The sequence below is a fragment of the Euprymna scolopes genome, chromosome 33 (genome assembly GCF_053919585.1).
Source record: "Euprymna scolopes isolate OS-2025 chromosome 33, ASM5391958v1, whole genome shotgun sequence".
NCBI classification, from domain to species: domain Eukaryota; kingdom Metazoa; phylum Mollusca; class Cephalopoda; order Sepiida; family Sepiolidae; genus Euprymna; species Euprymna scolopes.
In genome coordinates this window covers 10,650,146-10,668,679 of record NC_136514.1, presented here as the reverse complement: position 1 = coordinate 10,668,679, position 18,534 = coordinate 10,650,146, and the positions used below count along the sequence as shown (strand labels likewise).

At 36.1% G+C, this 18,534-nt stretch overlaps 1 protein-coding gene across 2 annotated transcripts in view; it reads left to right on the top strand.

Moving 5' to 3' along the window:
• The window catches only part of LOC145258140 (contactin-3-like), a 527,582-nt gene extending 509,334 nt beyond the window's left edge, over positions 1-18,248 (top strand). For both annotated transcript variants that reach the window (XM_080115925.1, XM_080115924.1), the window contains exons 23-25: positions 4,489-4,604; positions 8,445-8,622; positions 17,758-18,248. In XM_080115925.1, the coding sequence (XP_079972051.1) occupies positions 4,489-4,604; positions 8,445-8,622; positions 17,758-17,879 (416 nt within the window). In that variant the 3' untranslated portion in view covers positions 17,880-18,248. The remainder of the gene's footprint in view (positions 1-4,488; positions 4,605-8,444; positions 8,623-17,757) is intronic.
• Positions 18,249-18,534: the final 286 nt, after the last annotated feature.

The window sequence follows — 18,534 nt, the reverse complement described above, 5'->3', positions numbered from 1 at the left end:
GACAGGCGTGCACTTTTAAGAAAGAAGCTTTGTTCAATGAGATCTACGTTTAGGTTTAAGCACAGATAAAGAGTGAGGGGAATTATTGATAGTGTTTTCAGCTAGACAAGTGTTTCTTGAAAAAGTTTGGCGAGAGGGTACCATAAATTGAAGCTCAGTCGGACACTTTCCATGAAAATAACGAAAAAACAGAGACAAACTTACAACATCTCTTCTGTGAGATAGAGGCTGCAGCGAAGAGAAAAGGGCATCTCCTATGAGACTACGTAGTCTATTTTGAACTCTATCAAGGCAGGACAAGTCCTTTCTAGCAGCTGTTGCTCAGATGTGGCAACAGTAGTCCATCCTTGGACGTACCTGGCTCTAATATAGATAGAGAAATTCATCAGCAATGAGATACCTACTGGATTCATAGAAGGATCCGACCATTTTTCTAGCGGCATTGGCAACAGATTTTATATACGTGTTCCATTAAGGATCAGGAGTAAAGATCAAGCCCAGAAGCTTATCAAAACTTGAGGCCTCCACAAGAGGAGGGTCATTCATTTCAATTGATGCCAGATGGGGATCAGAACGTTACATACGTTGAAGTTCTACATTTTTAATCCATATGTATAACCACTGCAGCAACTGTATATACATTCATACCAAAATATGTCAATTACATATATGTGTACGATGTACCTTACTTTGCTGTCTTTTCTTTCTTATTCGCAGCTGTGCACCCTATGAGTCGATTTGTGAATGCACCACTGCTTTTCCACTTATTCGCTCTCTATAAAAGAATCTTGGTCACACAATAAAGTTTTATACATCAGTCCATAGGCGCATCACCAAATCCATCGCTGGCCTTTATTGGGGTTGTTTTGAATTCACTGCTACATCTTAAACCGTGAATGTTCTCTTGCCCCTAAGAACAAACCGACACGTGTTCTGCTCGCTTCCTAAGAACTGCCCTGGATTCTTTTTCAAATTTCACTTCAAAATGTGATCTCGTCAAATTCTTGCCAACTCTAACTCCAACGAAATGGAAGCTTGCCGTAGTTTCCTGCAGCCAGCAACTTTCCCAGCATGATTCCCTGATCCCTTTCCTGTCACATTAGCGATCTGCAGCTGTTTCGCGACAGGATTTGAATTCACTCATTTCTCAAACTAAAAATGGAGCCCGTTTCTAAAATGTATTTACTAGTTAAAAGTGCCAATCTGCTAACGTAGGGTCTCATTATATGATATGTTGAAGTTGTCAGATGAGCGACCTGGGTAACTCACTATGATACAATAATCCATGTAAGACACCAGCTATTTCTTGACGAGGAATTGAATTTATTTCTATGGATACTAGCTCGAATGGTTAAATGGCGATATAAATGTTTACTATTACTTGGGATCTGTTTCCTATCATTTATTTAGGAACTCAGACCAAGTTGCTGCTCAACTCCCCACATAGTACCCCTGTAGATTATGTCATTAATAGTAGCCCCCTACATCAAAGTGGCAATGTGCCTTGTTTGGGATGCAAATTTAAAGTTAAAATTCGTTTAACCTGTGTTCCTACAAGAAAACACAACAGCTGGTGGTCATAACTCTGAGGTTATTCGTCAGGTCACTATCCAAACAAATTAAATCGGATTTAATATATAGAATGTCACTTGGAATATAGTCGATAGTGATCCAGGGCTGAGTTAAACATAAGTAGGATTTTAACTTGGGGAAAATCTAGCTCTCAAAACTGGGGCACTCTGGAATAAGACAAAAGTAAACAGTAATTGGAGTGCAGTAACAGAGGGGATACCACATTTTGAATCTCATCCAATGTCAGTTTGATTAGTACACTTTCCCTATAATGTTTTCTGCTGGAGATAAGGCACCTTACTGGATTTCAAAGATGCACTCACTATTCCACCCGAAATTTTTAAAAAAAGATTTTAACCATCCTTTTAAGTACTATTGTTTCTATTTCTCTTGCACTTAGTTTATCGATTATATTTGCCAGGTAATTTTTTTAATTTAATTCTTCTGAACTCTGTTGATCCTATTATTACCGGACTGATGAAAAGCTTCCTAAAATATAATTTTCTTTCTATGTTATTCATACGAACTTGATATTTCGCGATTTTTTCCCTTTCTGATCTGTTTAGTCCAGCGTCATTGGAGGGCGCTAACTTCTACTGGGGTTGTTTCTTTATCCGTCTTGTCTCATATCTCTATGTCAGGTTTTACATCCTCGTTTTCTAGGTACATAGCTGTATGAATTGCTTTGCCATAGGGAATGAATGTTTCTGTTCTCTTTGGTATATATTCCCAGGGTTTGTTGTTACATTCGATATTCCGTATTTTACAGATGCTCCAATGCAGATATTTATACTCTCCATTGTTTATAAACGTAACAGTCCGGCAACAGAACCAGATAGTTAGTAGTTGGATTCTTCGGACTACTGTTTTCATCTTGAATGTCATTTCCACATTCAATTCAGTTCTTAGTGTGGACGACCGAAAAATTCGATTGCGAACTTAATTTATGAATGCGTGTATATTCATGTGTGTCTGCGTTTATATAGTATTGTATATACAATGGGAAATGTCATGGGGGTGTCTCTTTAAAACCTGCCAACAAACAAATTAAATTCTCAGTGTGAGCGACCGAAAAATACAATTGCGAATTACCAAGTACGGCCAAGGATGGAATACTGTTGCCATATCTGGGCAGGAGCTGCCAAAAACAGCCTATCATGCCTTGACAGAGTACAAAATAGACTTCGTGGTTTAGTGGGGGATGCCCTTTTCTCTACCCTGCAACCCCTCTCCCACAGAAGAGACGTTGCGAGCCTATCCTTGTTTTATCGTTATTTTCATGGCAGGTGCTCGTCTGAACCCCAATCCCTGGTCCCCCCTCGCCAATCTTTCACGAAAAACACCCGTCTAGCTGAATCCACTGTGAAAAATTTCCCCCACTCTATATCTGTGCCTAAATCAAAACGCGGATTTCATGAGCAAAGCTTCTTTCTTAGAACTGCACGCCTGTGGAACTCTGTTCCGTCTGCCTACTTCCCTCCGGCCTACAACTTGGATGTCTTCAAGTCTAATGTTAACAAATTTCTAATGAACCGCCCCCCTAATTAAACACTTCATCAAATCTCCTCACTAACGTGATGTACTTACAATAACCCTTATCCCTGAGTGGCTTCCGGGCCTTGATAAGTGGTGATCACTGTGTAAAAAAAAAAAAAAAAAAAACTTAGGATTTCTATCCAGTCATGGCTAATGAAACGATAGCATGCTATACTGTGAAGTAAATAAAGGGTTCCGTTCGAAATTCCAGCTAAATTTTCAAGTTCAACAGAAACATTCCCGAGTTTGACAAGATACACCTGAAGACGGTCGGAGGTTACATCGACGGAAGGGTTCTAAAAATGACACTCAAGATGAGAACAGCAGTCTGAAAAATCCAAATAATACGAATAACTAATCGTCACCACAAAAATTCAGAAACATTATAGCTGGATGTTAGGTTGCTCGCACTCTCCACTCCTTGTGACAAACCTCACACCTGTCATTTCTAAGACCCCCATCTTCTTAAAAGCATTGTCCATCAATCCTCGATATGGTGCATGTTATCGAATGTGTTTTTATTACATAGGCATCATCAGTTATCAAGGCCCGGGGGCCACTCGAGGATAAGGGTTTAGGAGTGTACAGAAATTAATTGGACTATATAGAAATGATTAGTAATGAATATTCGATAAATTTGTTAACTTAAGTGGAACGGCTCATCAAGAACTTGTTTACGATGGACTTGAAGACAACCATATTGTAGTCAGCTTGAAAGCAGGAAAATGGAAGACAGTTCCACAGGTGTGCAGTTCTAAGAAAGAAGCTTTGTAATCGTTAGAAGTGTAAATTTGGTAAATTGGATTACTTAAGGGGAACGGATCACCAAGAACTTGTTTGCATTGGACTTGAAGACGGCCATATTGAAGTCAGTTGGAAAGCAGGTAAACGGAAGAGTTCCACAGGCGGGTAGTTCTATGAAAGAAGCTTTGTTCATGGAATCTACGTTTAGGTTTAGGCACAGATAAAGAGTGAGGAAATTATTGATTGTGTTTTCAGCTTAACGAGTGTTTCTTGTGAAAGTTTGGGGACCTGGACCATAGATTTGAGCTCAAACGAGCACTTGCTGTGGAAATAACGATAAAGCAGAAACAGATTCTCAACATTCTTCTGTGTGAAAGAGATTGCAGGGAAGAGAAAAGGCTACGAAGTGTATTTTGAACTCTATCTGCATGTAGCGGTTTGATTAGAGCTTACATTTCATATTCTTAATATTTCTTTACAAAATTGGTCATAAGGTCAGAAACAATTATTATACTAAACTCGGACTATTGCAACTAAACTTTGTACATTTTTAAAATGTGTATATACTTTTAAAGAAATATTTTGTTTTTGAAATATTATGAAATATGTAATTAATTAACCGTTTCTATTTTTCAGCTCCTCTATTGTATCCAACGGAAGTCAATGTTTATTCAAAATCCGAAAACAGTGTTTTAGTCACATTTCGGGGTGTCAGCTTTGGTTTGGACGAGGGTCGCATCGAAGGATACAAAGTAAGTATTAAATATATGTCTTTACACGCTTGGCACTGTCAAATTTGATATGGACGTGAGTCGCGGCTAATATCAAGGGTCGCACAGTATCGACCAAGATTGCATAGAAGTGTGCCAAAAAGTAAGAAAGAAAATTATTGGCCACATATCGTAACGCGTCTATATAGATATTGCTACATCTTTGATCTTATAATCTTTTTCCCATCTTGTTTTTGTCCCGTGCACAATGCGTGACGCTATCAAAACAATGACGTCATGAAGGAACACTGTAAATAAAGAATGGCGTCGTTATAACTGCATCCATCCAATTAAGAGAACAGATTATAAGATCAATAAACAAGATGACCCGTGTCCGTCCCATTGAAGATATTGTCTAAATTCGTCGGGTCTATATAGTACTAAAATGTTGCTCATTTATTTGATTGTTTTTAATTTTGCCCCTGTGTAGAGTGTAGTACGCTATTCACCTGCCTCAGTAGTCGCAGTTCCGTTGGGCGTGTTTCTAGTCCTTATCCAATTGTTGTTCCCCGTGACATTGTATTTCAACTCGCATGTATTTTCCTAGTGGAACATAGTCATGTAAGTTGGTTTCCGCGCGCTAGGATTTTTTTCTTAATAGATCAGTTATTTGCATCACTAGTGTGGTTTGCATTCTGTTAATCCCTCCTGTGATTCAAATTTTTTCCCGGCTTCTACCTAGAACTCCAACAATTGTTGGCATGAATGTTATTTGCAAGTTAAACTCTATTTCGAGTTCTCTGTGTATTTAGTTTACCTATACTTCTGATCCTCACCCCGTGATCGGCTGAGACAACGAAATCTGTTATTTGGTAGGTTTTAAGGATTAGAGATGCCCCTATCATATTTTTTATTGCACGTACAATACTGCATATACACAAATACACACAAATACGTACACATTCACAAACTTCTACACATTTACACATAAGCACTTCTATAGGCGTGAGCAATGCTTGTATAGGTAATACGTTTCATTTATTGTTTTTGAAGCACGTGTATAATGTGTTGACCCTTTGGCTATGATCATAGCGTAGTATCTGTGTTAACTGTGGAAGGCAAGGCCAAGTGTAAAACATTGTTATTATTATTATTAATTGATTCGAGCGAGGGCGGATTGCTGGATCGATTATTATGATTAGAAAAATAAACAATTAGGTTGGGAAAAAGTGATTGACAGGGAATAATAACATCACTACAAAGGAATGTGAAAATTTAAAATAGACGTAAATATGGTTTTTGGTTTGCATAAATTGATAACTAGATTGAGGTTACATTAGCGGTTGGGGTCTTAGACACGTGATGAGATGTAGATTTGGGGAGATTATAGTCAGTTGTTAGCTGAACATCAGAAAGAACAGATGACTCAAGGGGAGTTGGTCTCTTAATGACGCAGGGAGCGGCGTTTTCTTAGGCAGCCAAGACGTGAAGGCGTTGTAATCTCTGAAGATGCCGGCCGGAATCATGAAAATAAATATTCGTATATAATTCAGGTATGTGTTGTGTTATTTACATCTGATAAAAAGAATTGTTTGTCTGCAACTGTTTCGATACGTCCACGTCAATCGTTTCCTGTTAGAACTGTTGCATAAATGTTAAAATATACACAGTAGAGGATCAACTAAATGATACGACGTATATACATACACGCATTTGCACGTACATGAATATACAAATGAAATATAAAACCCATTATTCAACATGTACGTCGTTATGGAACATATTCATATGCACACACAACGTAACAATGGGCACATGTTTATTAGTGTGATCCTCTGTTTATTCTAGTTTGCAACTGTTCTTCGAACGACAATGAACATAATGATAGCCATTTCGCCTGGAACTTGTTCACGCTGAAAGAAAAAAAAATGTCTCCAGTTATACGCAATACTCGATTTTTCTTTAATTTGTATCCAAATTTTGGTTTGTGAATACAGCATTGTTTGAAACTAAGATTACTTCCAAGTTTATAGAATAGCAAAGCATTGGTTTGTACTGCTTCTAAAATTATGGCTTGTTAAGGACTACTTTCGAAGAAATATGTGATTGAATATAAGATTAAACTAATTTTATCCTTGGACTTTAGATTTTCATTTTATACTGTCAGCTGCGACATCACTAATGTCAATATAGATGATGCTGTTGCCATATTTTAAAGATGTTCCACTGTTTATGACTAACAATAGTTATCTCAGAAATGACGCATCCCTTGTTTCTGGCACATGTCTATGAACGAGGTTAGTTTCTCGGAGTTTCACGCCGACAATATCTGCAACAAAGAGATGAACAGTTCAGCCATAATAACAATACAACTTGCAATCCCATGATTTATTCGGGATGAAATTTTAAAAAAATAGGAGGCTCTCGTATTAGGTAAACAATTGGAAGGCTCTCGTATTAGGTAAACGGTTCTCGTATTTTGTCTTAATTTTGTTCATGACAAAGTATGCATAGGAAGAGAGTGTGAACGGCAGGTTTCTTAAACTGCACAATCGATTCGCCTTCATTCGATTTCTCTCAACTAAGATAGTTCCTTACTTCGTCAATGACGTCATTCATCATACGATTCTTAGTTTTGCTTTCCTTTGTTTCAGACACTTATAAAACCTGAACTTCCGATATCGAAAGACAACCGCTTGATACGTTTTCTCTTGGATCCTTTCACACCTCTTAATATACAAGATGAATACTGTCAATTTGCTTTTTGGAACATTTCTCAAATAAATTTAATAATCTCTGTCATAGTTTGGCATGATTATTTGAAAATTTTGATACTTGGATTATGTTTAAGGATGTTGAATTTATTATTATTATCTATATATTAATACGATAGCGTGTGTGTTATTTTGTGTGCCACGCTTATGTATTTTTTCTTTCGAGTGGCTGTCGTTTAATAATTGTTGTGACCTTCCATTTCTTGTAATAAATAATTTTGCAAAGAATTCTTCATAAGTTTGGATTTCGTTTTTGATTTTAGATGATGGCACTCAACTTATCTTTTTTCTTTTTTAAATCACTACTTTATATTGTTTTTTTTTAACGGTCATGCTTACATTATTGAATACGTAAACATAGTCACCTCTTTTTTATTGTTTTATACTTTTTTATTGTTTTATACTTTTTTATTGTTTTATACTTTTTTATTGTTTTATACTTTTTTATTGTTTTATACTTTTTTATTGTTCTACACGTTACTGTATTAATATATAGATTTGCTTAGATAAATATTTTTACAATTTTAACAAAAGGGCTTGAATAATATGATGGCATCTTGATTCATGCTGAACGCCCACAGAATGCCCAACAGCAATATATTATATATGAAAGACGCCGCTGAGGAATTTTCAAAGGTCCCGCTAATCGCTATTATTATTATTATTATTATTATTATTATTATTATTATTATTATTATTATTATTATTATTATTTACTCACGAGGAGTAGCCACACAGGCCATCATCAAATATTTCGCCCTGAGAACAACCTACGGCGTTCTCTGGAGTTAAAGTGAAAGGTTTATCCAGATTGCCAGTACGCTCCAGTTTGTTCGATAACCTCTGCAGTTGAACTTGCGTTATCGGAACAGCAACTTACCATTTATTACTCAGTCCCCTTTGCACTCACCCAGCGGAGGTTTGATTAATGCTCCCCCCCCCCGATCTTTCCATCCTCCTTGTTAGGTGTGGCGTCAGTTTTGGTGATACATACACACGAAAAACAAAAATAGATATCTTCCTCTTATTCCAATCTTTCCCATTCTTTCTTTTTTCAAAGTTATTATTATTATTATTATTATTATTATTATTATTATTATTATTATAGCTTTGTTATTGGCCGGTCACTGAGAAATGGAATCCAGAAAACCATTGCGTTGAATTTGGAAAAGTCAGCGAGGCTGTGATCGAAAACATAGAAAAAGACACGCTGTATAAATTGCGAGTGATGGGTTGGAGTGGCGATGGAGATGGCAAAAAAAGTGAACTAGTTTATTTCACGCTAGGTAAGTAAAATTATCCTTTCCCTTATCAAATGATCTCCTCCTTGTCTTTATATACACACACACACACACACACACACACACACACACATATATATATATATATATATATATATATATATATATAAAAAATGGGTTAAGAAATTCCAACGAAAGAAAGATGTATATTTAAATAAAGGAGTAGTCACCAACAATGTGTATTTTTTAACATTATTGTATTATTCCGTGTCTTGGTTTTTCATTGAGAATTATGTTTGGATCATTGTAATAATGATTTTAAGTCATTGAAATCGTTTACCCGCGTTTCAGACGGTCTGTGATGCGTCCTCGTCAGAAATTATTTTCAAATGTGTTGGAGATGTAAAAATGGCGATTTTCGGAGTTCATTTGAAGTGTTTCCAAGGGATGGAGGCTTGTAAGTGTTTATTATCCAAGACACGGAATAATAAAATAATGTTAAAAAATACACATTGTTGGTGACTACTCCCTTATTTAAATATATATATATATATATATATACATATTTTATATATATATATATATATATATATATATTGTTTTACAATTGTAAAAATTGTATAATAAATTATTTTTTATTGATTTTCTAACCGAGAGAAAATATATTGGCCATATCTTTAATTTATATTATTTATACGCTCAAAAAGCCGATTATCGTCTGCCTGTTACATTATGCAAACAAAACAGGAGGGAAAATAGGAGGAGATCTGTTAACAGGAGGGGAAAGGAAAGCAGATAAAGATCCTATGAACGAAGGGCCGAAGAGAAAAGAGAAAACAAAACTTATAGACGAGAGAGAAAGAGGGAGAGAGAAAGAGAAGGGAGAGAAAATATAGAGAGAATCTATAAACTGGAGAGATGGATGGAGAGAGATAGACCGTATATAGAGAGAGGGAACTAACAAGAGTCGTCAACAGTCAGTTGGATCTTTGCGCTGAGAAGTGAAGGTAGGGGTGGTGAAAACAGCTAAAGACGACGACGTCGTGAAACAGACTATAGGCGAAGACAGCGGCGGCGGCGGCGAAAGCTAAAATAGCTAACGTGGGACGACCAACTCTCGTGCCTGTTCACCTAATAAAAGCAGGAGTAAGGAGGATTTGAGACGATAGGGTAAGCGAGAGGAATCGCGACGTACATGCGCGTGTAATTGATGAACGCATTGGATGGTGGGAAATACAAATCATTGAGCTCTTAAGCAAGACAAGAATAAATCCAACTACAGCTGTGCGAAAAATGGCGGAATACTAACGACAGAATAGTGACTTCATATGAGCTTCAAAAACGAGGATTTGGAGCAAATAACGCGCACGAGACTGAATGTAATCAACGAAGGAAGGCGATTGAATGTAAACGAACCAAAGGAAAAAACTCTAAAAAAAAAAGAAAATCAGTGAGTTATCCATCCAAAACGTTTAATCTCTCTCTCCCCCCCTCTCTCTCTCTCTCTCTCTCTCTCTTGTATTTCTCTCATATATCTTATGATCCATCTCAAACAGAGAAGACGAACTTTTTGGTGATATGAATATGGACTGTTATATGTTGGTTATATATTTTTCTCTATGTAAAATTTGAATGACATTGACTATTTCACTTATATATATATATATATATATATATATATATATATATATATATATAATTTCTATTCTTGAATTGAATTTTATTTATTTCATATGAACAAAAGTTTATTAATTTTTCATCGTTATTTGTCCTCGTTATTCCTGCGTGATTTCGTTGTCCAGTATATTTCATTTTATTATTGTCTTCGAGACGGATTTCCTTTTCCCATGCCAACGTATTAAGGAACCTAGGAAATTTCTTTTTTATCTTGTTACATCCCTCGTCTCTAGTATTCCCAGTAGGGTCGGGTTACGTCGTAACAGATTTGAGGGCTCGTGAGGTAAATATACCCCTCTCTAAAGACACACTGAACAGTCGAGCACATTTGATGTAACGACAACTAGTTAGCTCAACATTTCGAGAATACAAGACTTCCTAGATTCTCCCACTTTTGAGGTGTTATGCAAAGTTAGAAAAGATAGCATCCTAACAATAGGCAGACATTATGAACTAGTTGTTAGGCCAGGTATGCGGAGGGCATTATTAGTTAGGATAGTAACAGAGGATCTCGTCAACAATTTCTTAGTCAACGAGCAGTTTTCAGAACTCTATTAGAATGTATGCCTGCACCTCACCAAGAAAGACGGGAGGAGTTCGACATCCTCAAACATGCCCGCCTTTTACCGACGTTCTACGAATCTAATGTAGACGTATACTTTCAGCATTTTGAGAAAATTGCTCTTAGTGCAAAATGGCCCCATGAAGTTTGCCCCATGCTTTTATCGACAGCATTGAGAGGAAGAGCAGAAGCGGTATATGCATCTTTCTCAATTGAGGTTCGAATTATGACGATATAAAATCCGCCATCCTCAAATCTTACGAATTGGTACCCGAAGCATATCAACAGAAGTTTAGGTCATATCGGAAAGAGGACAAACAGACCTACGTGGAATTTTAATAGGTGGAGCTCTGCTAAAGATGCAGAGTCTGATTATAAATGCTCTGGCAGCGAGTCCTGATGGAAGAATTCGAACGTTGTGTCCCTGATGTCCTAAAAGTATTTTTAGAAAAACGTCAAATTGCCACAGCTTATAAAATGGTGATCTTGGCCGACGAATCTGCCCTTACACACACGCGGGGTAAAAATAGAATAAATCCATTCGCGGGTGACATTCACGCCAATCTTCGGAGAATGTCTATCGCGGACCCGAATTATGATGCAGGTCCAGAAAATACCGTATATCGACCCGCCAGCCCAAGAAATAGATCTCCGAAAGTAAAGCAATCACCCACCTATCAATGGATGTACAGGTGGAAACTCATAACGTGCCATCATTGTAAGAATGTGGGGCACATCATGATGGACTTCACGGTAAGGAAAGATGCCGAATATTAAAATGGGATAGATTACAAGCCACAAATCTTCACCTCGTGCAAACTCTCTGCAGAGAAAAAGGTGACAGTATCAAAAGAATATCAACCATTTATATCGGAGGGTCAAGTGCATAGAGTAGATAATTTAATGGGTTCACACCCATATCTTCTGCAAACTAGAAGAGCAAGTTGTTTATTATTGTCTTTGGAAGCATGTTGCCTAGCAAATTGATCACCGATAGATAAATACTTGCAAAAACGGAAAAATGTCAAAAAAGGACAGGAACCCCTTCACTACGGACCAGAGGTAATGACGATTACTAATATACACCTCTAGCTTCTCCGTCAACTTATTAATATCGTCTCGTATAAACGCACGCTCCATAGACAAACTTGGTTTCACCCTAGATGCAGCAATGATATATTTACTGATATAAAGTGGGGCCACATCTTGTTCCAGACAAGAACACAAAAAAGCTATGGAGAGATTGGTAGATATAATTCTACTCCTTAATCGAACAATATTATTACATCTGTCAATTTGGTGTTGAGTGTACCTCTTCCGAAGATATTTAAATAAATGTTTGGGGGTACAGAATTTATATACAGTTTTGAATAAAATAGGCGGTTGTTTCTCAAGAACTTTGGTTTACAGGCGTGTTGCACCTGCGTGCTGGCAGGGGTCACAAGGCAGGTCAGTGTCTTTACGGGATGCTACCACTTGATAGAGGTGTTACATATGTGGCTTAAGAGCGACAGGAAAAGGCACGTGCTAAACTTGGCCAGACAGTCTCAAAGTGTCACGTGTTCGATATGGCAGAGATTTGTTAAGCACATTGGAGGGCAAGAGGAATTTGAATGGGAGAACACGCGTTATTCTGGAAGGACCTGTAATAAATGTCTGTTGCATCACTGAAAAAAAGAATGAGTCGAATTATTTCCGATGTTTTTGTTTTGTTTTGCTTTGTTTTTTCATTACAACAGTGTCTACGTGTTAACACGTATTTAGCGTTACAATATTAATTTTAAATAAGAGTTCGGTCACATGTTTGAAAACATTAATTTGTAAGGTTGATTTTAGAAATTTTAGAAAAAAGAAATTAAATTTGCAAAGCTGTTCATTTCATATAATTAATCTAGTTTGCCAATGATCACATGGTGAGAATATCCCATACATTTACAAATTTTTGTATTTTCTCGTCGGAAACTCAGTATCGCGAATGCTATCGCGAAACGCCGGATCTTTTTACTCTCTCCACGAGCGGTGACTCATCGGAGTTAATATCACTAGTAAAATGAAGAGAACAAATAACAACAATCTTCTTAGAAAAAGATGTACAACAGCGAAATTCTCAGACAAAAATCAGCAACAATAATAATTGTAATAAAATATTTTGTAACAATTTTTGATTTTCTAATAGTTTCGCTACTTAAGCATTATTTGTTCAAGCTCGTCGGTTTAACATTCACATATAATATAAATTGAAACAAATACACATGAAGATACTGACAATGCTGCTGCAAATAAGGTGAGGTTTGTTGCGTAGCCGGTGTGTACATATATATACGTGTCTGAATTCGTGTATCGTCTAATGGGAAGCAAATCGATATTTGTAATATAGCTAGAGTTTGAAACTACGGTGGATATATTTGGGTTTATGTGTATTCATGACTATATATATTTGTATGTATAACATTTAAGTAACTGTTCGCAAGACATATACAGATTGCAAAGCATTGAAGGGGGCAATACCTTCTCGTCCGATAGGTTCCATTCAGCCGGTTCGTGGTTAATCTGTTTGGACTATCGGACCTGGAATAAAGACATTCAGTTTATCTGAAGAAAAAGACCAACACAGAAATCTATGCCGTACTTTGTGGTAATTGCGTCAAGTCCGGAGTAACTGCGTCAACTAAATAAAAGTGCTCTTTTGGCAATCACGTATATAAAGAGCACTTTTTTTTAGTTGGCGCAGTTATCCCCAGATTTGGTGCAATTACCCCAAGGTACAGTACTCCTATAAATTTTGATTTTTTCCGTGTATTGAAATTCATATTAAAGACCCTTTTTTCTATTTATTTAAAAAGAAAATACAACCTTATTATTATATATATATATATATATATATATATATATATATATATATATATATATATATATATATATATGGGTCGTGGAATTGCATTCATGGAACTGCAAAAGATCTAGTTAATTTGCACATTCTTTTAAACATTCATTTTAATTAATTTCCTATTAGTTTTTTTTTGGGGGGGGGGTTCTCATGGGATAATCAACTTTAGTTAATTATTACGTGTAATTATATTCATGCAGATATTCTACATGATTTATACTTGCGTAATATTTGTGTGAATAGGTTATAGTAAACACACACCTTTTTTCTATATATATATTTATGTATGCATACATATATTAGTTTATAAAACTTTACCTTCCAAACTTCTCAGTCAAGTTTTGTTCTACAGACAGGAATCTTAATATATAGGGTATTAAAACACATGCGAAACTTTATATTTGGGTTTTAGCCGGGGAAAGTTGGTGCAAAAGTGTCAAAAATTAAAGAAATGGAATTTGCTACGTGAAGGTCGAACGACGGTATTGCGAATATGCATCTGTAAGCTAATAGATATTGGTTCATGTTTTAACTTTTAGCCTTGCAGCAAACATGTCTTCATAGCTCAGGCATTAACGTAAAAGAAAAAAGTAAATCAGAAGCTAAACGTTTTGGTTTCGATTCTCGGTGGTGGCGCACTATTTATTTTTTTTAAACCTTTTAAATCATTATTATATATTGGGTTCATATAATATAATAATAAATATGAAATGTGCATTAATCAAAATATAATATCTAAGCGTATTTTACGACCGGGCAATGTCGGGCGGCCTGCTAGTCATCGATAAAATAATATTTATACTTCTTTGTTCCCGTAGTCCCTTTCTTCTTAAAGTTGTAGCGCCGTTCTTATTCACATTTTCAGTCTGGTGGATTCGACCCGCCTCCTAGTCTTTCGGAGAAAACAATTTTTCTTGTCAGCTCCAAAAAACCCAACTCAATTAACTAACTCAATTTCCACGTCTCGTTCTAAAATCCACATCATCTTAAGGGGTAACTGCGCCAAGTCCGGGGTAATTGAGCCAACTAGTTAAAAGTGCTCTTTTGGCAACCACTAATATAAAGAACACTTTCTTAATTTATATTTATATGAACATGTATTCCAACTAAAATTTAATTTCAAATAATCAATTTATCTTAAGATAGCAAGGTTATCTGACATCGTCTGGTATTTCTTATGCTACGAGTTCCGTCTACCATGCTAGAATATTGTTAATACCTGACAGTGTCCTATATCTCTACAAAGCCATAATTCGCTCATGAAAGGAGTATTGTTGCCAAATCTGGGCTGGTGCACTCACTACTATCATCTCCGTCTTAGACATAGTCCCCCCCAAAGAGTTCCACCCTAATAGATCCCGCACTATTAACAAAACTCGAAACCGTGTTCCATCGCCATAATCTTGCGTCAATGTGTTTGTTTTGCAAGTATTTAAATGGAATCTTTGGGACGAAATGAAGGCACTTGTGCCTCCCCCCTCGACCTCAACATAAATACTCCTGACACCTGACAAGTAATAAAATAAAACCCATTTTACCGTAAAGAATTTTTCGTAAATCCTTTTATTCAGTTTCATATCTAGAACTGCTAGACTTTGGAATTCCATCCCAGCGTCTTGTTTAAGTGACTATACTGACATGCAGAAGTTCAATTGTAATGTGAACAGACACCTCGCTGCTCAACTCCCAGCATAGTGTGTCTGTAGATATTGTCCCAAATAGTAAACCCTTATGTCCAAGTTGCACTGTACATTTTGAGGTGGGGGTGAATAGGAGTGAAAGAAAAAATATTATGTTTTCCCTTATTTGCCGTATCCCTTCCAAACACCCGCATATAGACGCAAAGTAAAGAGGGACATCTTTAATAGAAATAGCTAAAAATGTAGCTTTGGAATCAGCCAGCACGGCCCTCTGGCAATTACAGAACGGAATATGTGTTCAGAGAAATTGGCTGGAGATGAAGAAGCGCCAGTTTCCGGTGGATTTGACAGATAATTCTATATGTATTATTCTATTTCGTACCGAGGAAGGTGAAGGTGACGGGATTACTTGGCGATTGCAAATGAAAGGAGGGTGGGGGTGCAACCTGATCTTTGGCAATGCGAGAGTAACGCCATCTGCCGGAATTCATGCATAGCTTGGCATGGATTAATTGCGCCATTAAAACGTTGTTGTTTTTATTTCTTTCTTTCACCTCTCTCTTTCCATCATCAACGTTGCATGTGTATTTCGGAGCGAAAATATTCGTCAATATTTGCTTTGTTCGGTATTACCCATTTTACAGAGATACTAGATGAAGTACTAGTGTCTAGAGCGAATTTCTCAAATATTTATATTTCAATTAATTAAACTTGAAAAAAAAAAGATTTAAAATGATTTAATAATTATTGCCTTCTCACGGCGCTTTGATGTGACACAAGGATGAGAAAGTGGGACTTGAAGATCCAGCTTCATGGAGAAAGAGTTTTTAACCCCGCAAAAAATGCATGGGAAGCCCAGTCAGCCTCCGGCCAGAGCACCTCAAGTATTTTCTTCTTTTTTTAAAATTCAATTTTCACCCACAACAAGGCACAGTGCCACTTTGCGGTAAAGGCCTACTGTCAAGGACATAAGTGGCAGGGATATTATGAAGGGAGATGAGCAGCAAGATGTCTGTTCACATTACACTTGAACTTCTGCATGTCAGTACGATTGGGAAAGCAGAAAACCGGGAGTTCCAAGGTTTAGCAGTTCTGGGGAAGAAACTATTGGAGTAGAAGGCTTTCTTACACTTAGGGATCTCTACTGTGTAGGGGTGAGATTTAGTTGCTTATTAACAATAAACTAACTTTATCACAAATAAGGGAGGTAAGGCCTGGAAGGATGGATCCCAGAAGAGGACTCCAAACAATACTTTGACTCAACAGTAGAAAGGCCAGTGTCGCTTATGATTGTCAAGAATGAATCCGCGATATAACAAGAATGTCATCTCTGATTTCACAGTAAAACTGTGCCATAATAAGTGATATTCACTTCCTCCCCAGGGCAGGAAGATGTGACACAAGGTCGGAATGTGGGGCGAGTCGAATCATTTTATAGTTTTTTATTTGTTGATTTAAACCAAAAAGAAACTTGTATATATTTAAAATGAGTAAAAATGAAAAAGCTTCGAATGAAGATTACCAACTATCTTCCTTTTATACAACCGCCGAATAAACTATATATTAATGCGATAGTGCGTGTGTTATTTTTGTCTCACAATTACATTTTTTTTTCTTATGGGTGACTGTCGTTTAATTGTTATGGCCTTAAATTTCTTGGAATAAATAATTTTACCAAGAATTCTTCATAAGTTTTGGTTTCGGTTTCGATTTAAGTTGAAGGAACTCAAGTTATATATATATATATATATATATATATATATATATGTGTGTGTGTGTGTGTGTGTGTGTGTTCTTCATAGGTTTTGGTTTCGGTTTCGATTCAAGCTGATGCACCCAAGTCATATCGATATATTGTTTTTATTTTTGAAATCGTAACTTCATAATACAATAGAATCGATAGCAAATTGAATCTATAATAATATATATGAAATCTGCATTAATTGAAATATCATGTGTAAGCGTACTTTATGATCGGGCAACGCCGGGCGTCCCTGCTAGTTTTCATAAATACTTATTTCAGTTTAAACAAACGAGCTACCATAATATCAGGACTCCTCCATTTATGCTGAATAGCCACCATCAATATATATATATATATATATGAAAGAGGCCTCTGTGGAATTTCCACAGATTCCACTAGTTTACTATCAAAACTTGATAAAATGCTTAATATTTGGATTTTAGAAGTCAATAAAACGTCTAATATACAGGTTTTATAAAATCTAACAAATGATTTCATGAAAAACCTTCAGCCTTTTTTTCTCTCGCATCTAAATCTGCAGATAAATTTATGTTATAGAATAATTAAAGTGTGTGAAGCTTCTAGAAATTGCGCCCCCCCCCTCGCTAGCAAATGCTCTTCCAACAATTCTTATGCAATTTAATTTCGTTTTTTCTTTCTCTTTTTATAGGTGGTCGAGTTTCATTTGATCCGACGCTTTATGACGTCCTGGCATTAGGCAACCGAATGCTCCCATCGCAGCTGATGATCATCCTCACGTCTCTCTTCTGCCTGCTTTGGCAGATTTCCTAAACCCAGCATCAATACAGACGTTATTTTCACAGACATTTGCAGTAGTAAAAAAAAAAAAAAACTGGAATTTAGAATCTTATTCAAATATAAGTTTAGATAATTTATGAACGATACAGTTACAAAAGCAACAAAACACATCTTTTAAAAAAAAAAAAAATTATTACTGAAGCTTAAACAAAAAAAGAAGTTCTTGAAAAACATATATTTTAAACATTTTTTAATATAAAATTTTGTAAAAAAAACTGATTTTAAACTGTATGTTTGCATTGTTTCGCTAACGTTTTACCAAGATTTAACAAAAATACGTCCAAAACATTTTTAAAAAATGCCAACATCCTTAATAAAAACGTATCCATATTGCACATATTACCCGTCAAACTATAAACGTGTTTATATTGACAATCTGGCATTTGATCAAAGTGAAGTAGAATTCATCAAACATTGTTAAACATATCAGAATTCATTATTTCTTTTTTTATTTTTGTAAAAAAAAATTCTAATAATATTTTTGTACCAAAATTAAAAAAAAAAGATGCCCCATAAGTACCACAAAAACTTTCGATTTTTCGTGGAATCATCTACAGGTGAAAATAAACGAATTAAGCATAAGCTGGAGAAAAGAGGAGAAATTCTACATACAGTCGAGAACGCTGAA